Source organism: Xenopus tropicalis, chromosome 8 (genome assembly GCF_000004195.4).
Source record: "Xenopus tropicalis strain Nigerian chromosome 8, UCB_Xtro_10.0, whole genome shotgun sequence".
Taxonomy (NCBI): domain Eukaryota; kingdom Metazoa; phylum Chordata; class Amphibia; order Anura; family Pipidae; genus Xenopus; species Xenopus tropicalis.
In genome coordinates this window covers 102,636,021-102,660,815 of record NC_030684.2, presented here as the reverse complement: position 1 = coordinate 102,660,815, position 24,795 = coordinate 102,636,021, and the positions used below count along the sequence as shown (strand labels likewise).

The window sequence follows — 24,795 nt, the reverse complement described above, 5'->3', positions numbered from 1 at the left end:
TGATTTAGAGAGTCTGAAGCTAATAGCACCTTAGGCAGTTTTGCAACAGTACTTTTCAGCTGGCAGAGAAACACCTGAAACCACTCATACCACTTCCTATTAATGTAAACTGAAACTGTCTGACAGAGCAAGTACAGTTGGTTCTTGCACAAAAAAACCCATATTAGAGCATTTTTAATAACCACTTGTACTAGAGTGTTAGACAGTCTCCATTGCTAAAATTAAGGACGGGTCAGTTTCTCTACCATCATGCACTATTAGCCCAAAGCAGATCAGTGGTAGCAGCGCAGAAACCTGGAGGTTCAATCCTTCAGGGAAAGCTGCTTTCTTGTTACCTGTCCATTTATAATATGCAGTGTAGTTTGTGCCTGTAGTACTTGAAGGGAACATTACTGGGTCCAGATAATAGAGACTAAGCTAATAAAAATTGTGTAGAATATATCAGTTAAAAAGAAAGGCTGGACAAGTGGGGATTAAGCTTTCTAAAACGGTAGCAATATTTTATTAAAACCCAAAATAATTCATGGCAAACAGCACAGGCAGCTAAGAGCGCTCAGCATCACATATTACTGCCAGGTAAGAAGACCAGGGCACAGGGCTGAGCACTACGATTTAGGTACTTGCATTATAAAGTTTTTATACATCCCACATAAAAGGTGTGGCTCAGTTGTCCTTTAATCTACAGGTGTAAAACATTTTCTACAATTTACCAGAATTTACCTGTAATGAAAATCTGGTATACAAACAATCATTATTGGAAACTCTCAATGTCTTCGTGCATGAGCCAATAAATCCACTCTGCAAGCACACACGGGGGCAGATTTATCAAATCATGAGTTCGAATCCCAAATGGGATAAATTCGGATTGGATACGAAAATTTCTGTAGATCGCAAATATCACGAAAATGCTTACGAAAAAATCGGATTAGTGACGATAATATCGTATTGGCGATCCGAAAGTCACTAAATTTTCGTACCAAACGATTGTAAACAGCGGGAAAACCTTTCCGATTTTTTCGTGCAAGCATACGCAGTGCAGTGCGGGCGTACAAAAAATTTGCGCAGGTGTCGACAAAGTCGCGCAAGCGGCGAAAAATTCGGCACAAATACGCTCGTAGCATTCGAATGCATTTCGTAAATGCAGTTCGTGCATTTGTAAATGTGCCCCACGGAGTGGCTACCTTTCCTCGACTGGAACAGCAGGGTGTAAAGGGGAGCTACAGCTCCGATTCACATCCTTTTCTGCCAATACACAACACAGGGGCCAACATGGGGCATGAGCAGATGACATTTTCAAACCTGCCAGATTCCTGAAAGGACAGATATCCATAATATATGGTTATTAGTTGGCCTGATGGGCTACCATATACTTTACAATTTCCAGGGGGGTATGTAAAATCTGGGTTTTTCTGTAAAATGGTGTAAACTACAAGAAAGAAAAATGTGGAAAAGAAACATTTACTCTGGATAAAAAGGCAAATGGGGCACAATGATGATGTAAAATGTACAAAATGAGGGTTGACTGTATATTATTGGCAGGGGTATGGTTAGCTTTAGAATTTGTAACCAATACTAAAGGTTTTGTAGCTCAATTGAGCTTTATTTTAATATACATGTTTTTCCTCTAGCATTACATAAAGAGAATGGGAAATACATCCTATTTACACGCAGGCTTTTAATTAACTGATTCTATAAATATTTGTATTTCATTCACTTCACTTAAAGGACAATCAAAGGCTAATTTACTCGGGAGTGGCAAACTGTTAGGTACCCACCAGTGAACTACGTTTCCCCAGCCCAGTACTCCTTTGAGGATAAACAAACAAAACAAATACATTTGAATGATTTCTCTTCCTCTTCCGCCTATTTTCAGCTTTCAACATGGACCCTACCAATGGGCTACCCCCTCTGAAATTACAAACTGTCCATCTGCTGAATAAAAAGTTGATTTTATACAGTGAAACCTCATGTTTACATCCACTACTTTTAAGTTTTCATGCATTTTACACTATTTTTTGTGATCCCACAAATAAAGAATTAATTTCCCTAATTGTACATCATTTTTTCTGGTCCCTTGAAAACAGGTAAAATGGGTTTTATACTGTAAAACTACTACAAAATGTAAAGTTCAGCTGCAAATTTTCTCAGATGACTACAAGTTAAAAGAGAACTAACCCCTTAAAATAAATATGGATAAAAATGCCATATTTTATGTACTGTACTTACTGCACCAGCCTAAAGTTTCAGCATCTCAATAGAAGCAATGATCCAGGCCTTCAAATTTATGTCTGCAACACACATGCTCAGTGGGCTCTGGGCGGCTGTTGAGAAGCTGAGCTTAGGGGTCGTTGCAAATTATCAAGCAGAAAATGAGGTTGTTCGCGGTCTTTTATAATTGTGTATATACAGTATATTGTGAGTCGGCCCCTAAGCTCAGTAAGTGACAGCAGCACAGAGCATGTGCAGGGAATCAGCAGAAAAGAAGATGAGGAGCTACTGGGGTATCTTTGGGGGCACAGATCTGCCCTGCTAAAGGGCTGGGGTTGCTGGTACAAAAGTCCAAAACATAATTTACAACATTTCTGCCCTACTTCTTTGGTTAGGCTTTACTACTCCTTTAATTGCAAAGTGTACAAAGCATATTATTGAACTACAAAACCAACAAGCAGCTCAAAACCAGCCTCCTCCCAGAAAGGGCAGCAATGTTTGGGTTTACATTACTGGCTAGCATCAGCCCAGTGCTTGATAAAACACTACAATTACCTCAACGTATAAATTCTACAATACCCTAATCATCCTATGCCTATTGTTGTGTGTGCGCTTTATTTCTGTACTGAAGCCCAGAGAAACCCACAGGCTCACTGCAGAGACACCATTACGTATGTTTCACAGTAGGCAGCTTCTCTTCCATCCGGGCCTTTGACGTGCATTTCAGGCTGCCGATGACGCTACGTGAGACGTGAGCGGTTGCGCGCACTGAAGCTGGAGGCGCGCACACGAGGCGCGAGCAGGAGAGGCAGCAAAAGAGGAGGAGGAGGTGGGGGAGTAGAGAGCTCAATCCCTCGTTCCCTCGGCCGCCCCAGCCTCCGCGTTTCTTTATATCCCCCTCTCATTCATACATTTTCCCCGTCTAGCGCAATTACTCTCATATCCGCCGCCTTCTGCTCTGTCCTTTCTTCTCGGTTCCTCCGGTTTGGGGGAGGGGGCAGGTAGATAAGAGGAATGAGTCGTCGGTCAGCCCGGGGCTGAGAGACGCTCCCTGTCACCGTCTGAATGCTCTGAAGAGGGGGGGCAACAGCCTCTCCTCATTGGCAGCCTCCGCACCCAGTCCAGCCGGTAAGTGCGTGCAGATTTCTCGCTGCGCAATGACAGGGAAAAGGTGAGAGGGATCCTACCCAGAGCGGAGGCGGGAAGGCCGCAGTGCTGCTTAGGGCCCGAAGCTCTGCCACACACTGAGCTTGAGTGAACCCATGGCCTGACATTCCCTCCTGCGCTGAGATATAGTAGGGCAGCCAAGCACAAACATAGGCCCTTACAGTAGCGGAGAGTCGCTCCCCAGCATTCCCCAATGGCTGAATAACAAAGTTCTCCTGCCTTGACAGAAGTTTGATAGTTTGACATTGTTGTAACCTTGTTTGTAGTTAGCAGCACATTGTGTCAGGCGCAGGGAGGTTTATTCGGGTGTACTTGGGGTGACAGCAGGCTGATGTGCCGGGGAAAGTGGCCTCATTGGTGCATAGACACTGGCCCCCAGCCTTCCCAAACGTTTAGGAAAGCAACTCATGGCTGCTTTTGTTTCCATCAGCTACCTGTACATGGAAACGGTGTATACAGAGCAGCCCAGGAGCAGAGAATATGGCCATGATTTGTATTTTCTACCAAATCTTTTCTTTATAGATTTATAGGTTACAATCTGCAGACCTCCAGCTCCTCTGGTGAACTGTAAATCCCAGTATCAACTGACAGCTCAAGGATCTTGGAAAATACTAAACAATAGCTAGTTCACTGCCAGCTCAACATCCTTGTATACTGTCTAGAATAAGCAGAGGCACAACTTTTGCTATAAACTTCCCAGTTAGACCTGTCAATAACAATGTGACAAAGTGCCCCAGCAGCCTGATGTGTTTCTAATCCCATGTCTTTAGCAACTGGTTCTGCCCCGTTGATGTATCCATTTTAAGATAAGAGCCAGAACATTATATATATATATATATATATATATATATATATATATATATATATATATATATATATATATATATATATATATATATATATATATATATATACACACACACTCCTTCCATGCAGGAACCAACATGAACAGATTTGTTCCAGGTGGCACAGTGCCCACCCATGCCCAACCCTTCCAGGTGAAATGGCAGGCAGTCTCCTTAAAAGGCAGCGTGCTCAATTACTTGTTTTACAATTGTCGAAGGTACTTTCGGTTCACAGAAATTAGCTTAGAAAAGTTTACATATCAATATATGATGTGATGCCTATTTTACAGGGGGAACACACAAATTGAAAGGCATTGCTGCTCTGCATAATTACACTTGTTCTGTTCTAACCACTATATGTTACCGTGGCTTTATATAATTAGTATAAATAACTGAGTGGCACATTGGGTAAATATATTGAATGCAGGCCTTAATTTGCATAATTGTAGTGGAAGGCAGAGTTTCTAGTCATGTGAAAAAATAGAAATGTGCACCTATGTCTTTGGTGTATAATAATGTAAGGTAATGTATATTACAGCAACCTTACCTAAACCAATATAAGCCCTACTTAGGAGGCATGGCTTTTAGTATGCAGCTACTTTTTCTTGTAACTATATTGGGAATGTTGCCTAAAGTAACACACTCCTATTTTCAATTCTAAACCTCATTTACATCCCAGTCTTTTGTTTAGAATCTCTAGCTGATTGTTTGTGTCAGTGTTCTCAGAAATACTATTTCGGAACCACAACATGGCCTTTTTTGCAAATGGCATGTTCTGCAGTGTAAATTTGCTTGTATTCTGCCAAATTGTAAACTGAAGAATTGAAAACAAATTTACATCTGCTGGTACAAGTTAGTGTTTTTTGGATTTTTTCTGCTGTTAAGAAACCTTTAGCTCATAACAAGGTTAGAGAACTAAAAACACAGCTGTATTAGCTCTTCATCTGTAGCTCAAAAATGCCTAGGTTAGCAAATAAATGTTTAACCCTTATCTTAAGGTGGCCATACACAGGTCGATAAAAGCTGCTGACTCCATTTTTTTTTTAGCCAGATATCGGTTGGACAGGTTTGATTTTTTAGTCCAATGAACACAACATCACTGTTGATGTGGTTCTCATCAGATGGGGCTGTTGGCAACCCAGTAAACTCTGATCCTCAGATCAGCCTGATATGGCCCAGCGTGTGGTTGTCCAAATCATGCTTTAGCCTAGGTGGCCATCAGTTTAGGCTTCCATAAGAATCTAGGGTAGTAGATTGGCTTCTCTCCAAATTTTACCCTAACTGGTATCAAGGCTAACCCCTCTCCCAGCCCATAATCTAAAAATCCTTGGTCTAAAGGTCCCCATACGCGGGCGGATAGTAGCTGCTGATATCGGTCCCTTGGACTGATTCGGCAGCTAATCGGCCCGCGTATGGGCACTCCCGACGGGCCTGCCCAACCAATATCTGGCCTGAAATCGACCAGATCTCGATAGGACAGGTTAGAAAGTCTAGTCGGATCAGGGACCACATCGGCTCGTTGAAGCGGTCCCCGGACCAACTTTTCCTATACCCTCCGTTATAATTCCGTAGGTGGGAGATATCGGGAGAAGATCTGCTTCCTTTTTTCGACATCGCCAAACGAGCGGATCTTATGGTGTATGGGGGACCTTAAGGCAGTGATCCCCAACATGTTGCCCCCGAGCCACTGGTTGCTTACCAAACCCCTTGAATGTTTCTCCCAGTGGCCTCAAAGCAGGTTCCTTTTTTTTTTTTTTTTTTTTTTTTATTTCTGGCTTGGCCTTCCTTGAATAAAAAACTAGCTGATGTTACTATAGGGTGCCAGTCCACAGACAGGCTACAAAAAAGCTGATCACAGCCCTTAATTAGAAACCCCCAGGAACTTTTTTCATGCTTGTTTTGCTTGGCCAATCTTTTTACAGTCGAATGTGGCTTACGGGTAAAAAAAATGTTGGGGATCCCTAGTCTAAGGGTTTTCATGCAGGGTCATATACTGAGCCCTACAGCTCTCCTGAGAAGTGAGTGATGTGGCCAGTAACACCTTAAAATGTAAATGATCTAAAAGTATTTACAAATAATGTTCTTGTAGTTTGCATGTTTGAAAATTTGCCATCTTTTCTGGAAAGCATTGTTTTTGTTTAAAAATACCAGTTTCTATTCTGCTAGGGATTTGGGTCAGTTCATAAATATGTATTATCTTATGATGCGTGATACACGACAGACTGGATGGGGTTCCTACTTAAATTACAGATAAAGATGGCCGAATTTGACACAACTAAACACTAAGACGCTGCAATAAACAGACTTTGAATAAAACATTTTTACTTAAAGGGTTTGTTCACCTTTGAGTTAACTTTTAGTATGATGTTTGCAATAGGTCTTCATTTTTTATTTGTGGTTTTTGAATTATTTTATTGTGAACTCTCCAGTTTTGGATTTCTGCAGTTATCTGGTTGCTAGGGTCCAAATTACCTTAGCAACCAGGGAGTGGTCTGAAGGAGAGACTGATATATGGATAGGAAAGTGCCTTAATAGAAAAAAAAGTAGTAATTAAAAGTAGCAATAACAATAAAATTGTAGCCTCCCAGAGCAATAGTTTTTGGCTGCTGGGGTTATTTTAAAATAATGTAAAAACTATCAAAAATAAATAATAAAGACCAATAGAAACGTTGCTTAGAAATGGCTATTCTATAACATACTAAACTTTGTCTAAAAGGTGATCCACCCCTTTTATAGGAGAAAAATAAACTGTATGACTAGTCAGATTAATAATTTTTGGTGTTACTGATCTCTGAAGGCAATGTTATGGACTTCGTAGACATACACTTTATATTGGCTAGCTGTAGAACAAAAATGTGCAATAAAATAATTTTAATATAAATGTTGCACAAAACCGCAACTTATTTTTTATACATTTTACAGAAAAATATATATTCATTTTATTTTATCCGTATCAACAATAAAGTAACTGATTTCACATGAAAAGTCTTTGCAAGCCTGCACTGGTTTGCAACTGTTTTGCGTACAGTGATTCTTTGGGATTTAATATAGTTCATTAACACTTTTATTAAGGTAGTACTTTAAAGCCATTATAGGTTAAATCCCAGGAGAACACAACTTTTTTTTTTATTTATTTATTTTTTTAACTCTTTTGAGGCTGGCCATTAGGAGTAGTTTTTGCACATACACATTGTGTATTTTCACTAAAAGACAATATCATGATCTTCATAATTAGAAATCCTGAGAAATCCATAAGTGTCAGCCTTGCTCGACAGACAATTAGGCTAGAAGTACTATAGTAGAGCAGACTGAGCTCTGATGAAGCATTCAATTCCATCCAACCTTTTTTTTCTTTTTATAATGCTGAAAGTTAGCTTAATGTTTTTATTTAGTTTTCAAAATAAATAACAGGATTTGCATAGAGTAAAGTGTAATGTCAGAAACTAAGGGACAATCCATTAAGCCTCACTGGAAAAGTTAAGTTCACTGTAGATAGCCTTTAATTTCTTGGATAGCCCTCTCCCCTAGTTTAGGTATCAATGCCGAATATTAGCAAAAAGTTCACAAATTCGCCTAAACTAACTTTAAGTGCTAATTCTAAATTTTAAGAATGGAAAATGTGTACATCTACATTTAACTGAAGCTTCATGAAACTTATAATACAGATGTTTATGGCTCAAACATCCTTTGTGTATTTAAATTAGGGCTAATGTCCCACAAAGCAATTTAGTCGTCCGCAATAGATCTCTGCTGCGGCGGGTGACTAATCGCTCCAAAGTGACTTTCCACAGGCGATTTCCTTTGCTGCCGGTGGAAAGACGTTTGGGAGAGATTAGTTACCCGCGGTAGCAGAGATCTATCGAGGACGACTAAATCACTCCGTGGGACATTAGCTCTAATTTAACTGAATTTGCTTTTTCAGCATTTTGTGTGTTGATCAGGTGTTATACAGGCTTAACATCTGCTGTGCTTGAGAAGAAAACACAATTCTAAAACACACATTCTAATTATTTATTTTTCAGGTTTTCTTTTATTTTTAAAAATCAAAACATTTGTCAAAAGAATTAGAACACCGACCACTCAGGGTTGTGATCAAGCCATTGAATGCAGTTGTGTTTTTGGGATGTGCCAAGGGAAAATTAAAACTTTCCTGTTCCTGATATTTATGTTGGCACTGTTCTCTTTAGTTGACTTGCTACTTGTGCCATCCGTTCTGCAAAAAGTAGGTGAGTGCCAGAGTGACTTGTCCGTTAATAATAGTGACTTATGAAGTATAAGTCATGGCTTATCTAAAGTGAAAGCTTATTTACAGTGCTGGCTTCCTGCTGTCCTTGTGATCTGATCATTTTTCTGACTTCTGAATGATCAGATCAGTGGAATTTGGCTATTTTTTGTGACTGCCGGGTTGCATGTGGTTAGGCAGATCTGATTACCCTAAGGTCCATCCATGTGTTGCCAGATGTATTTCTGCTAAAGGGTAGTTATTAGGCTGGGTATTTCTTTAGTCAGTTGTTTTGCCAGAATCTTGACAGATGAGCCTTAATTTGTAATGGTTGGCCAGGCTGTGAGGGCCCTGTTTGCTTCTGGCTCCAGTGATTCAAATTAAAAGTCAAACTGAAAGTTGGGTCAAATATTACAAGTTTGTAAACTTAAAAGAATCATAATGTAGTTGAACAAGTTAGTTAAACCACCAGAATATAACAAGGAAATTTAAAAAACAAACAAATATAAATAGACAGAAGGAAAATATTTCTATAGTACTAATTGCTTTGGTCTTCAGCCATTCTCAACTTCAAATGAGTGATCATATTAACAGTGGTCTGTATGAAAAACTACCTAAAATGTAAATCCAGCATTGTAAACTTAGCATCAATAGTATCAATATTTCCTTAGTTTCAGATGTCTAAAAGGCAACAAGGTTGATTACCAAAAATACTTGCCATTTGGTTTATATTGGACCTCAGATGCCATCCTGAGTTTCTCAGCTTCAAGAAAACTGAGTTGTTTTTAGTTGTCTTTACCCTAAACAGGTGAAGCAGTCCTGAACTTGAGAGTTTGAGTTTGCCTCTAGACTTTGTATGCAGGTGGTATGCATTTTGATTAGTATGATGGGTAGAGGTAGAATTAATTTATTGTACACACATTGGTCTTGGGTGTGTTTTTTCCACTTTGTAAATGGCGAAGAAAACCCAACAGAACATATAAGCAAAAAAATTCACAAAATGTCTACCTGTACTACCCTAAATTTTTAGTTTAGCGATGTAAACTGTTGCAAGTCTTCCATAAAAATCACACTTGCCTGGAGTACTTTCTTCTATGGCAGCATACCGCCCTGTTTGATTCATTTCCCAAGTATGCTCTGTGCCACCATGGCTGGGCATATGCACAGAATAGTAAACTTGCCAGAAATACTGCTCACTGCCCAGGGTGCTGTGAGGAATAATTTTTGTAAATGGATCAGACATGGTGACACAGTACTTTCTATACGCAAGAGGTTTGCCTTGCAAGGCTTGTGCCTCAGTGTTTTAGCCATTAGTTTTTTTCCAATATGTAGCTTGCATCTGGTGCCTATAATGTACCGGTAAATACTTAATACCCTCTCAAGCATTCATTAAGAAATGTCCTTGTTCTAATGCATTTGGCACATGGGGCATATTCTTCACCAATATATTGTATCTATGAGAGTAGCCCAAACCTGATAGTGACCTGTTTTTTTTCTGAATAAAATGCATAACATAACCAAAAGGGCACTCTCAGGATATAAATGATCAAATCTAATCTTGTACACACAATTACCATTCAATATTACCCTTTTTACGTCTGTTACCTTGAGATACCAGTTTTGTTATACTCTGCATTCTCACACACCACACATGAATAGGAAAAAATGGGGATAATGTAAACTAGCATGTATTTACCCTTGGTTTTAGTGTAAGCACTGAGAGTACCCAGAGGGGGTGGACTTTAATTCTTAATTGCCTTGGTTTTCTTCCCTCTGGCAAGTTACAATTTAAAAAAAAAAAAAAAAAAAGTGGAAATAATTAAAAATAGTATACATAATATACATACTGGGAGCAGTTGAACTCTATGTACTGTTGTTTTCAAACCAAATTAACTTTAACTATGTTAAAATGTATGGCAGTCTCCTTAGCAGAATTTGCGGAGAATATGGCCCATTTTGCTATAAGCCTAAAACTATTGTTGAAGCGGTGTTGAATGGAAATGTATTTTCCTGAGGCCTTTCTCCCTATCCCTGCTGTACTCTTAATGAGGATCTCATTTGAAGTTAATTACCAATTAGTGATCTGACTTTTTTTATTTATACGAAGAGGTTTCAGCAGTAAGGATGCAGTGCTACTTTAAAATTTTGAAAGCAGTTTTCCTGTTTCTTTACTTTGACTCACTTAAAGGAAAAGTAACACAATTTTTAAGTAAAAAATCTATTCTACCCTGCCCCAATAATTTCCCTATCCTGCACACCGTTTATTATTTTGAATGCTTTATTAGAAAATACCTGCTAAAACTTTGCTTCCGGTCATTTGAAATAAGGCGATACAGCGATGCAAGGAAGAATCCACTATGCGACGATCGATTGATCGATCCTAGCCTTCCTTTTGTATAGGAACTAGTCGGGCTAGGATCGATCATCACATAGTGGATTCTGCCCTGTATCTAATATGGGCCTGCCCTATGGTTACTGGGTGAGTCTGACCTTAATGACCAATTTCTCTTACCTGGGATTCTGTCCCCAGAAGTGTGCTTAGGAAGCTTAGTCGACCAATTGGAATAAAACTAGAACCCTTTTCAGGTCATTGTTCTTTTAGGGCTGGGCAATATACCGTTTAATACCGAATACCGGTGTTTTTGTTTTTAAAACTATATTCATTTTTCATATACCGAAATACTCGCGCGTCCCGTTGTCCGCGGGACGGTGCGCGTGCGTCAAATCACACGTACATGTCAAAGCCTGCATGTCCACGACGCGCTGACGGTGCCAGTTCTGCGCATGTGTGTGGGGTATTTAAAGCTATCAAACGCCTCCTCCTGTGCTATGTTGTCTGCGGCCTTGCCTGGGAAACTAAGCCTGCCTGATTTACCTTACGACTTTCTGTTGCCGATCCTTCGCTTGCCTGACTCTGATTTTCAATACTGCAGTAATTAATTATTCTCTAATTTATTAGGAAATGGGGTTAACACCTAATCATGCATGGAAAAAAAAAAATACTGTCAAATACCGTGACACTGATATAATTTTGAAAAATACTGTGATATAAATTTTTGGTCATACCGCCCAGCTCTATGTTCTTTTATGCCAAAAAGGTGGTGGCAATGAAATGGATGAGACCCCTTCCATCCACTATCCAACAATTGGGTGTAACTAGTCAATACCAGACTCCCACTACAAACTAACATACCTCGCTAAGGGTTGTCCCAATAAATTTGACAACACATGGGAACCCTGGATAGAGGCTCTCCCTGAGGCAGACCCTTCAGTATAGTAACAATGCCCATGGACTATTTGGTTTCCTAATAGCTGTAATACCCTGACCCAGTATGCCTATACTATGCTCAATTATATTTAACCTACTCGCATTGATGGGTATCGCTAACTCTCCAGAACTGTTGTGTACTACTTTGTATTGTTTACGTTGTTATAAAAATGAAAATAAACTAAAACCTATAAAAAAAAAACTTCTAGTTGTGCCCACACCTGGAAGCATTGAATTTGCCCGGGTGCAGGGGCACACAGCTTATATTTAGCAACAAATGCGAGACTTGGTGCACCTGGCCAGATTCGCTGGCATGCACAACTAGTAGAAATTTTAAGCGTAGGGGTGGATTTTCAGCCTACACTTATCCACAGGCTGACAAAACACACGTAGAGACAATAATTAGAATTGTCTGTTTTGTATCTGCAACAAGTAGCCCCGTGTGTTATTGCCTTAAAGCTACCGCCAAACAGGGCTGATCCCTGGTCTGCAGGTATGCTGAGAATTGACCCCTACAATAGCATCACCCAATGATCATCATCATGTGTCTGCAGCCAGAGTCACTGCATCAGCCTGGTTGCAGGCACCCTGGGTCCCTGCGTCAGCCTGGTTGCAGGCACCCTGGGTCCCTGCGTCAGCCTGGTTGCAGGCACCCTGGGTCCCTGCGTCAGCCTGGTTGCAGGCACCCAGGGTCCCTGCGTCAGCCTGGTTGCAGGCACCCAGGGTCCCTGCGTCAGCCTGGTTGCAGGCACCCAGGGTCCCTGCGTCAGCCTGGTTGCAGGCACCCAGGGTCCCTGCGTCAGCCTGGTTGCAGGCACCCAGGGTCCCTGCGTCAGCCTGGTTGCAGGCACCCAGGGTCCCTGCGTCAGCCTGGTTGCAGGCACCCAGGGTCCCTGCGTCAGCCTGGTTGCAGGCACCCAGGGTCCCTGCGTCAGCCTGGTTGCAGGCACCCAGGGTGGATTTCACTTATCTGCAGGCTGCGGATCAGCCCTGTGTGGCAGTAGCCTAATCCCACACAAGGATTCCAGGCAAGGACAGGAACAGTGCATAATACCTTTTACCTTAAAAACAAGACATTCAGTCTCTACATTTTGTTTTTTTGGTATGTGGTTACTTAATTATATAGACTTTTGTTCTCAAGGGTTTACTACAGTATATTGTGGGATACACAGCTGACTGCAGTCTGGCATATAGGCCATTCCTTATCATGTTTAGTGTTTTTATCCCTTTTCATGTACATACATCAAAATTGGTCACATCAGGCACAGTGCTTCACATGAACGTTATACCTTTTTATTTTTTCATTTTGGATAATTTGGGACAGTGAAAAAATCAGTCCAGTTCTCTAAACTAGGTGCTTGTATAACATTTAATAACTGAGAAAACTGCATGGTAAATTCTTTCTGCTTACCTTTTATGAAATTATCTGACATCATCCTTTTGGAGTTCTCTCCTTCCTTTGATTTTTCCATTGGTTACAGTATGTACAGTCCCTTTTTGGAATATATAGGGTGTTCACGCCAAATCTTACCCTAATTAACTTTATGAAAGTGAAATTTTAAATTAGGACTTACCATAGTAAAATTCCTCCAGACTCTTATTAATTCCTATGGGATTTTTATAGTTGTATTTATCAAATATTGAACCCATTGATAAATGCACATTTGAAAAAAAACATTAGAATTAATAGACAGTGGGGGGAATCTAATTTCACACTGTGATAAACCTGCCCCTAAGTGTACACTCTGCTTTTAAAGTGGACCTGTCACCCTAAGAAATAACTCCAAATTATTTTCTATATTGTTAGTTTAGAAAAATAAACTTACTCTATAAAAATAAAATAAATCTTGTTTCCTTCTGTCTTGGAATTACACAATCAAAGCAAGCAGGCAGGCGCCATTTTGTGGACACTGTTATTAAGACAAGCTTTGTATCATGCCAAAATCTTGTGTATGTGCCAGAATGGGGGACCTGATGCCCATACCCATGCACTGGCTGCACAATTAGATGAGGAGGAGGAAGGGGAAAAAGTGAGATGTGCAGTGACATCTAGGTAGTGCTGAATGGAAAGCTAAAGTTATTGTCTGCCCCTCTATGCCTAAGGCATAGAGGCGGGGCAAGCAATATATGATTGACAGCTGGGATTTTTAAATGCCTTTATAATGGGTTTGGATGTGGTAATATAAAAATGAATTTCAGTTTCATGTTTAATTTGAAAGGGACTTTTATTATACAGCTTTTTTTGTCTGGGTGACAGGTACACTTTAAGAATGCAGTCCACAAGATACAGATACAAAAAACAATACACTGTTATTAGAAGGGATTTATTTTATCAAGCAGAAGTGATAAATGTAGATATTTAGGATGAATAAGAATATAAGAATGTTCAGTTATAACATCTGTGCTAACTTTCTGCAACTGTAACACCAAGGTTCAAGCATTCGATGGGCTATTCTACAGTTATTTATCTTTGTGGTTCCTTGTCTCATAACGTATTGTACTGTATTGGTGTACACAACTGCTAATATATATGTTATATTTTTTTTTATTTTTAGGAATAAAAAATTAATACACAATGGGAGCATTTTTAGACAAGCCAAAGATGGAGAAGCATAATGCTCATGGGCAGGGTAATGGACTGCGATATGGGCTTAGTAGTATGCAAGGTTGGCGTGTTGAAATGGAAGATGCTCATACTGCTGTTATTGGGCTGCCAAATGGACTTGATGCATGGTCATTTTTTGCTGTTTATGATGGTCATGCGGGATCCCAGGTTGCCAAATACTGCTGTGAGCATTTGCTGGATCACATCACTAGCAACCAGGATTTCAAAGGGACAGATGGACATCTGTCTGTGTGGAGTGTAAAAAATGGAATCAGAACAGGATTTCTCCAGATTGACGAACATATGAGGGTAATCTCAGAGAAGAAACATGGTGCTGACAGAAGTGGATCAACGGCTGTTGGGGTTATGACCTCCCCAAACCACATTTACTTCATCAACTGTGGAGACTCCAGAGGTTTACTTTGCAGGAGCAAGAAAGTGCATTTCTTTACACAGGATCATAAACCAAGCAATCCACTTGAAAAGGAGCGTATACAAAACGCTGGGGGCTCTGTGATGATTCAGCGTGTAAATGGGTCACTTGCTGTTTCAAGGGCTCTGGGTGACTTTGATTACAAATGTGTCCATGGAAAAGGCCCTACAGAGCAGCTTGTTTCACCTGAGCCTGAAGTTTATGAAATTGAGCGTTCAGAAGAAGATGACCAGTTTATAATTTTGGCATGTGATGGTATTTGGGATGTCATGGGGAACGAAGAGCTATGTGATTTTGTGTGGTCAAGACTTGAAGTTACTGATGACCTTGAAAGGGTGTGCAATGAAATAGTGGACACCTGCTTGTACAAGGTATTTTATTTTTATATATTTGGCCACATCCATCCTGACAAGATTAAGTTCTTAGGGTAGGGACACATGAAGCAGATCATCAGCTTTTGCAGGCAGAGGAAAGCGAATCTGCTTTCGTACTCCTTACTTTAGCTGTGCGTAGCTTTCGTGCCATGCACTTAAATCTGCTCCATGTAGCTCTGCGCAGCCCAATGCCTTGCCTGTAAAACAAACGATCCACTTCTTGTGCCCATAGCCTTAGAAATCTATAGTAGCAAAGCTGTTTGAGAGGTCAATAGAATATATTTTTTTTCCAGGGCCAGGCAAGTTATTGTTTTGTCCATGAACTACAAGAAAAAAAACTGGAGGAAGCTTTTTCTCTCTGATAGACTTTGAACACACACATTATGTTTTTTGGGCACTTTTTAAAAACTATGTAGCAGAGCCTAGCAGAAGTTCCAGGCAGATGTAGGTAAATGGCATCTAATGTTGCCTTGATCCGGGTCTTTTTTTTGTGCTTTAAGGTAAACTCCTTTTCATCTGAAATAATTTGACTCAGTGCATATATTTTTTTGTAACCTAGAGTAAAGATAGAAAATATTATGACTACTGTTAAATTCTAAAAACTGTGTAAGCATAACATAGTAGAAGCTGTAGTACTTGCAAGTCTACCGCATCTAATATTGTCCTGTTTCTTAGAGCTGTTATGCAGGACAGCTATTAACAAATAGTCATATCCAAATTCATGTGTTTTTACAGGAGATGGCAAAGGAAACTAAATATGAACTACTGTTCATTTGGTAACCAGTGCTCCATAGTGTTTTCTTAGTCCGGATTTTTTTGGTTGAATTCCTTACTATTCCATATTTGTGTCACTTCACTTGTGAAGCAGTGATTATTATTAACAACTTGTATTTATAAAGTATCAACATATTCTAAAACACTATACAAAAAATAAATGTATGCATTGAACATGCAGATTTATATACAAAAATAACTGATACTAAAAGTAAAAAGGGCCCTGCCCAAATTGTGCCCAGCAGCTGTTAATCATATAATGTTCACCCTGTATTAGTAAGGCAGCAAGTGGCACAATTTAAGAAATTATGGACTGCTTCCCAGACATCCCCCAAGCTACTCCAGGCCAGTGTGTTTTTTTTTTGTTTTTTTTTTTTAAAGAAGAGAAGCATCAACCTGGGAAAGTGGTAAGCCAATAGAGTCCCCAGGGAAGGCCTAATAAATTGGCACCCCCCAGTGACTTGGCCTCCTTTTCACTGCTGGGATATCATAAGAAAAAAAAGCTTGTGTGTACACCAATCATGTAGAATTCCAATTGAATACTGTTGCTTTAAAAGGACTGCTGGTTCAGAAGAGCTGGACCAGCAATAATAATAATAATCCATCACTTATAATACCAGAATATACAATTGGAGTATTTACAACTCTATTTAGCCATCCTAGGTGATAGTTTTTATTTTTGACTTTTTTCTATTTATTGAAGTTTTGGTTTTTTTTTTTACATTCTCATATCTCCCAAGGGCAGGCCTTGTGAGGTGGATGGTGTAAATCTGTAAACTGTTCTATTTAGTTAGCTGTTATAATTGGTGCAGTAGTTACTGTCAAGGGAAAAATGTTTTTTTTATATGCATTAGTTAACAGTACTGCCCCACACTGAAATTCATTTTTTTTAAAGAGTAAACTAATTTTTTTTTTTTTTTTTTATTAAATATTTCATTTTGAGATTTGACATGGGTCTAGACATGTTCTTAGCACCTTTATTATCACATCCAAAGCTGGTGGTCAATAATGGAAAACTGAATTGTAGTCAAATAGAGCATGAAATAACATGTTGAATATCTCCCCCCAATTTGACAGTCCGTATGTGGCCCAATTACAATTTTAGCTACTAGTCCACACCTGAAAATCAGTTTGTGTGTTTAACTCCTGCTGCTGCCACATTTATTCTTTCACACATAATCTGCCCTACCCTTCCCTTCCCAAAATGATATGTTGGTTACATGATCCTTTTCAGGGTGGTGACAGCCGACAAATCATAGATTGATGCCAAACAGTAAATTGGGCACAACCTGAGTAAATTAACCAGTCAAGACAGAGCTAAGTAACCCTCTTAGTTTGCTCATAAGTATCCCTCTCTATTATGCACATTTTGTGCAGTAATGAAGATTGTGGCCAGCCAATGCTAAAACAGTAGCAGGTTAGGCAATATTGAATTTGGAGTTCTGTAAAGGATTAGTAAGTGTGGCTAATGGGAAACACCAGCCATAGAATTCACTAGCAGTAAGGTAAAACTGCAGGGATATTCCAGAGTGAGGCATTTACATGGAGCTACTATCAGGGGTCAGTAACACCTTTATATAAGCTAGACTGAAATAATGTTAAAGGAGTATTATCATACATCAGCCTCCTAAGATTTCCATTAGACGTTTCACAAAAGAGTGATTAAAAGTGAGGTATAATGGACATTTCCAGCTGTTGATGTTCTGGCTGAATTGGGATTAATTTGGGGGAAATACCTAGGAAATACTAATACTGTACACTCTGTATAGTATACATGTGCCCAGGGAGTTGTCCTTGCTTTGGAAAGTACCTGTTTGTCTGATAACCCCCTTAGGTCAAGCTTCATTTTTTTTTTTATAACTTCTTAGGATGGGATTTTGAACACAGTAGGGAGGTAATATGACATTGAGACCAGTTTGTAGTCGCACTCTTGTTGCTTGAACAAATTTAACTGCGGGCCAAACCAGTCTCTTTATTGAACGCAATGTACACTACATTACTATTGTAATAATAACAATAAAATAAAAGGATATTGAAGTCACCAAGAAGTTTCATGCCAATATCCTATTATTTCATGACAGTATTTACATGACTTTTCTGCAAGAGGCAAAACGTTGTAGGTTTTTATAAAGGTAATTGAATTAGTGTTTTCTGACTTCTAGTTTCAGTTGTGAGACAATTTAGCACTGAGAAGGTTTTTTTTTTACAAGCTTATCATGGCCCCTGTTAACTATATAGTGAATAATGTACTACCTGTTGTAAAATATAAAGATATTATAAGTAACCGTGGAATTCCATGACCCTATAAAGGTACAATGCTGAAGACTGAATGGTATTATATAGGTCGTGGAACGCTGAGGTGAATTCTAATAACCACATTTTACAGCAGGGGGCACTTTATTAAGTTTATTAAATGACTTCACTGTGCAGCAATTATAACCAGTGACATCACTAAGCACTCTTTATATGGATATAATGTACAGGATATTTGAGATTTATTATAGCAAAATAAAGCAGATTTTTATCCTCCGCTCATTATATTTCACTTACAAAACACAAAATTGATTTACTGGACTTTAATTATTATATCCTTTCTATTTCTCTAGGGAAGCAGAGACAACATGAGTGTCATACTGATCTGTTTTCCAAGTGCTCCAAAAGTATTGCCTGAGGCAGTGAAAAGGGAGGCGGAACTGGACAAGTACCTGGAAGGCAGAGTAGAAGGTGGATCATTTAACCAAAATAAGTAACCTAAAATGAAATTGTTTGCTCTTCAGTATGCCTTTAAGTGCCATTTTAAATGTTCAGGTGATGTGAGCATTTTTTCTACAGACAATATTGTCAAGTCTGCATCATTTTCATAAAAGAATTACCTTCACGAAGCGTAAAGTTTGATTTGCATTTGTGTTGTCTTTATGATTATTTCAAAGTGCACTCGTAGGTATTAATATGAAACATGAACAATGCAGTGAAGACAATTTAAATTGCAATACTAGTCATCCTTACTTTGAGAATTGGTTTAAACAAGGTCATAAAGTGTAAATTCTAGCATTCGTTTGTGTATGTAAGTTTTACAACTATTAAATTATCATTTAAAATTAACAATGATAATTTTCATAAATGTGTACATACTTTTAGATGTCCATTCACCTCTTAGTCTTGAAGTATGTAAGAAAAGGTAGTCTTTACAGTTTCCATTTTAAAACAGTGGCTGTTGGAAAACTGGTTGTATAAAACTTTATTCTGTTTAAGACACTTTTGCACATGTGTGCATAATTGTGTGTTTTTTTATGTGCACCTAAAAACATATACACTTAGTATTCATAAATGCGACAGATTATGAAATGTAAAGTGATGTGCACTATGATGTAGACCAATTGTATTCTAAGTGCTGTCCAACTAGTTCCATGGCCAGCCATGTGGCATAGCACAGGTTAGTGGGCTGGATTGCATTAATGTTACATACAGTCATACCAATGACCCCCCTGAGCAGACTGGGTGGGTGCAATAAAATGTACCTAGGTTGGCAACATCTGCCTTTAGGGCCTCCAGCTGTATAGCCCTGTTATAAGGTATAGTCTGACTGCTTTCTGGTTGCCAGGATCATGTTTTATTAAATTTTTCTTTGCTTACTACACTTATTTAAAATGTATATTCAATTTGGTGGCTGTATTAAAATATAAGAAATGATGCAAACACATAATATAGACTGGATATTCCCTGAGAGGAATAAACATACAGCACACAAATATTAACCATAATCTAAATCATGTCTGAAAGCTTTAGTTGCAAGGGCTGACTTACTGCTATCAACTGAATTTTTATTGACCCGTGGCCAATTCTGCCAGGCACATAACTGCATATTCTGCAAATTTAAAAATGGTCAACATGTATGGTCTGCCTTAGGGTTACATATAAGAGGGGTCATTTTACAAAGTGTACAGCAAGGTGTAAAGTGGGAAAAAACTCTGTTAAACAACCATATTTTTTGCAGTATTTCACTTAGATGTCCTCTCCTGCCTTTAAGGTGGCCATACATATGTTCAGGTTTTAGCCTTCTTCTGACAGACGTTCGGATATCGTTTGTACGTGTAAATGCAACAATCTCATATCGCACAGTACATGCAGATTTTATCATCAGAAATTTTGTAATCTGGCTGATTGACTAAACAACCGATCATCATGGTACAAGAATTATCAGGACGATAATTAGGAGCCCACACATGGTCCAAAAATTGCACAAAAAGCATTTCTATCTGTGTGTGTGTATAGCCGGCTTTGTACTTAACTCTCATTGAAACGCAGTGCACTTGAGTCCTTGGGTGTTGCTTCCTAAGGGGGTGCATAATTGCTTCTGGGCAAAATAAATGACCCCTCTTCATTTGTTTATAGGCATTTGTGAGTGATCATATGCCTCTGGCAATTTTATTTGTTGCTGTTACTGTCTTCTAGTTTTTATTTTCTCGCAGAGTGGGGGATATTTTCAATAAATACTATAATCAAATTTTCCATTCTATTTGCAAAGAGCTACAGATATTTGTAAACAAAATCCCAACACAATAAAATGTGTTTGTATTCAGTGTTTCATCTGCTTGCTTGTTGCATTAGCTTTAAATAGTGTGGTTGTGATTATTTGCATTCAATACTTGGTATATTCTCATGCCCTATATAGCTCTAAACATTCATTTATATCCGTAAACAGAAAGATATCTCTTACCCACATTTTTTACTTTTTTCAATCACAATTTTACAGGAGTTGCATTAACAGTATAGAGTTTTCTCTGAAATCAGACAATCACTTAAAATGTTCCTCAGGCATATTTAGGCACTTAGTCTAGTATTTATTTGTTTTTTTATCTTAGTGTGAACAGATTTTAAGTTGTTAGGACTTAAAAATTTAAAGATCTAAGGCCAATATTAGCATATACCCAAACAAATCACCCCTCTCTCTCTTTTCTTTCTTTCTATGGGGAATATTATAAATAAAAAATTGAGTTCAACACAAATCCCCAAAGGGGAATTTCACCTTTTTTTACTTGTATTGGATTTTTAGAGGTATATTTAACAAAACAGAGGTTGCTGGCTCTTAAAAAAGCTACACAGGAAATAACCTATGATTTACTCGTATTGGATCTTAAAAAGCTATACAGGAAATAACCTATGATTTACTTGTATTGGATCTTAAAAAGCTATACAGGAAATAACCTATGATTTCCCTGTGGTGAACTCAATTTACTTTGTTTAATGGATATATAATATAAATATGCCCCTAAATATTATTATATATTTGTGTGTATGATAGGGTGTGTATAAAATACATATCTATCATGACATTTTATAGAATGTTCATTATTAGTAATAGCATGTAGTTTCTTGCAGGGCTTTGCCTTTCCTATGGGCTATGGTGTTTTGAACGCCATTTTGCCATTGTGGAAAAATTATGGTGGTCAGAGATTTTTGCTGACTGCCACAACTTTAATTCTAAAGCATGAGAATGCTCTGCCTGTAGGAGACTAAGGTGGTTGCTGGCAAATATCCTTGAAAATGTTTGCCTTAAAGGAGAAGGAAAGGCTAATAAAGAGTTAATCTCAAGCTGCAGGCATACCTTCAGTTGTCTCAATAGTGCCCTTAAGTCTCCCCATATTTTTTCCATTAAGATAATCAGAAGCCAAACAGGAAGAAAAAACGCTGAGCTGTGTAAAGAAAGTTCCCATAATTCCTCGCTCCTGCACCAAGAGCAAGACCCATGTACATGCTCAGTAAGACTGAGTCAGCTTCCTGCTGATTGGCTCACATCCATATTCCTAAGGGGGGGTGAGTTCTTAGCATTCTTGAGGGAGGGGGGAGCAGTAGAATAGAGAGAGCAGAGAGCTGTGTGTCTGGCACAGGAAAACAGACACAAGAAATCTTTTCACAGGGAACTCTTCAGCGTTTCTGTGAGTGCTTTTGACTGTATTTACATAGACCTTTCTGATAAAGCTTACTTAGTTTTACCTTTCTTTCTCCTTTAAGCAGCATGGCAAATAGGACTGGTGAACTATATGCACTTAAACATGTTCATAAAAAATTGTGCAGAATGCTGTTAGAGCACTTTTGTAATTTGGAATGTTTTTCTTTTCATTTTTATATTATCTGTTTTAGTTATCTAATATAAAGCATTTGTTATAGGAGTGACTCCTTATGTTCTGGCCAAGTGCCTGAAAGTTAAGTTACTAAAGGTGGACATACGCGTTACAAGTATAATCTTTTCTGTGACATTTGGTTGCAGGAAACATCGCTTGCACCCTCCACTAACATTCAGGGCTGAATTGTCCGATATGGAGGTAGAAACTATAGGAATTCTACCCCATCTGATGATTCAGCCCTAAATGCTTGCCTTTGCTCAGGGGCCTTCAATGGCGCCTGATCAAAATTTTCTTTTCCGCCCGTTCGATGAGATGACCAATATCCATGGCTTTTGTGATATCGGTCCCCTCGTCAATCCACCATACACGCACCGAATATCACACAAAGCCTTGTTTCGTACAATAACATCATGTGCGTGTATGGCCAGCTTTAGTCAGGAGGTTTCCTGCATCGGTGACCTATTATCTTTACCTCTTGTATTGGTTGTTGGTTGTTTTTTTTGTATGTAATTTGTATGTTCATTGTATGCACTCATTTATTGTACAGTGCTGTAGAATATAACGATATTTACGTATTGTACAAAACAGCAGAGGGATCTCCTGCTTTAACAATTTATGATATTGGCAGTGCTAAGCTACTTAAATTAATAAACAGAAAAGCAAAAAATGTATATTGGAAAAATCCGCAGGAGAGCACGTAGTACAATTTTTATTTTTGTTTTCTGGTGTGTATAGATCTCCTTTAAAAACAATAAAAATGTAGAAAACACTAATTTTTATGTAGCCTATAGTGCCGTGCCTCTGGCATAAGCCTCTGAGCTTTCACTGATAGTGAACTGACACATAACTTTTTGCAAAGCATATTGCAAATATCACTGCCGTCCCATCTCTATTCCATGTAGATGCATATTTGATATAAAACATATTTGAGAGCCTGGCTGTATGTAATACTACAAATAAGTCTTTACAGGGTACCATTAAAATCTTTTCGAGGTCCAAATCCAGCCTGTTGAATTCTATTCGGACAGCCCTTATTCTTTGCCAAAGAAATTGCTGCTAAAAATAAACTGAGTAGTTCATCTTTACAGGGTATTGGGTAAGTTATTACACACCCCCAGTGCGCCTAACATTTTGGCACCCCCCAGCGATCATACCTTTCCTTCTCCTTTAAATAATACAACACAAATGATGACTTTCTTCCATAGCATTCTATTTTTCTTTTTTTTTACATACTTTAAAATGTAAGTTCTAAAAATGATTTAGCCTAAATTGTATCCTCTCACATTTCCCAGTATGAGCTCATAAAGCTAGTTAACCCTTAACACTTTAATACATAAGTTAAAACACTGATCATAGGTTTCAGCTCCTAATATTCCCACCCTGCTTGGTTACAATTGGTACATGAGTTGCTGACATTTCTCCAATGCTGCTAAGAAATCATTTATTGTGTCAAATAATGTATGAAAGGCTAATAGTTTAGAAAGTAGGGGACCTAACTTACAAATTTTATAGTAGCAGGAGGGGAGTTAAATACACCTATATATTAAAAGCCGACATTTTAGAAAGACATTAAAAAGTAGAAAATAGTAAGGAACTTAATAAAGCCATTGCTTATGGATATCTGTCATAAATAGAACAATCTAAAACAACATTCAAACTGAAACTGTAGGATGAAGCCCTAAAAAATAAAAAATCAGAGGATGTTCTGAACACAAAATAGTTGGCAGACACCAATCGTACGAAAGTGATTTCCGCTTTAGGTCACCAGAGGATATTGTCAGATACACAATACATGCACATATTTTATAGTTATCCAACTGGAATTTTCTAACCTGTCCGATCACCTAAACGAGTGATCGCCATGGTACAAAAATTATTGGGACAATAATTCGGAGCCCACATATAGGTTTCGTATGATTATATCGGTGCATGTAGGGTCAGCTTTACAGTTGCTTTTCTCTTGTTATATCCTGGCGGTCATTTACAATGAAGAATGCCTTGTGGAAAGTGCAAATAATAGCTGCAGTTGGCAATTTTGTTGAGCTTTGCACACTGCATTCTCTTTTCTGTATGCTTGCATGTCTCTGGGCTTTTATTTAGAGCACAAAGATCTGCTGTTTGTTCCTTGAATAAAGCTCTGCCTGCATTAGGCAACACTGTCGGGCAGAGGGAGGCAGGTAGGCATTCCTGCTTTTGGCCCCACCTTTCCCTTAACTTGTGCGTCATTCAGGCATGTAGGTTATGGAGTGTTGGGAGGATCAGCCAACTGCAGAGCCCTGTCTTTACTGCCTACCCTAAAGCAGATGGTAAGAATAGTGCTGTGCTGCACCTCCTGACACTGCACCAAACATACCCAAAAAGCAGAGGGCAGCATTCCCCTAGACAGAAATGCATGGTAAGTTATTGCTAAGGGGTGTGCTTTTGCACTCTAGCACTTGTGCGCTGAGGAATGACAAATGACCCCTTCTGTGTGCCCTGTTTTATTCTGTGCTATAGCCCTGTTTTATATAAATCTTTCTGAAAGAGATTGCTGCTAAATATTGACAAATAACAGTACTTTATGCCGAAAGACTACTAGTAGCAACTTTAGGATTGCTACTACCACAAAATTATATTTAAGCTAATTAAAAATAGTATCTTACTTAGTAGTATTGCTAATAATCTCGTCTGTTTTAAAGCTCTGAACTTGCTTTCCATTTATGTATTCTATGTTGTTCCTGTCCAGTGTGTTCTCAGATGTAGCCAAACTTATAATATCACATGCTCTTAATATA

At 38.7% G+C, this 24,795-nt stretch overlaps 2 protein-coding genes across 3 annotated transcripts in view; one reads left to right on the top strand and one right to left on the bottom strand.

Annotated features, from left to right (window-relative positions):
• Window positions 1-2,270, bottom strand: part of dhrs7 (dehydrogenase/reductase (SDR family) member 7) — a 29,488-nt gene extending 27,218 nt beyond the window's left edge. Inside the window, exon 1 of the mRNA XM_018096262.2 lies at window positions 2,227-2,270. The gene's annotated coding sequence lies outside the window, so the exon portion shown is untranslated. The remainder of the gene's footprint in view (window positions 1-2,226) is intronic.
• A 607-nt stretch (window positions 2,271-2,877) lies between these two features.
• ppm1a (protein phosphatase, Mg2+/Mn2+ dependent 1A) overlaps window positions 2,878-24,795 on the top strand; it is a 30,870-nt gene continuing 8,952 nt past the window's right edge. Inside the window, exons 1-3 of one of the 2 annotated variants that reach the window (XM_012968369.3) lie at window positions 2,878-3,037; window positions 14,266-15,119; window positions 18,503-18,620. In XM_012968369.3, the coding sequence (XP_012823823.1) occupies window positions 14,286-15,119; window positions 18,503-18,620 (952 nt within the window). In that variant the 5' untranslated portion in view covers window positions 2,878-3,037; window positions 14,266-14,285. 2 annotated transcript variants of the gene reach the window in all.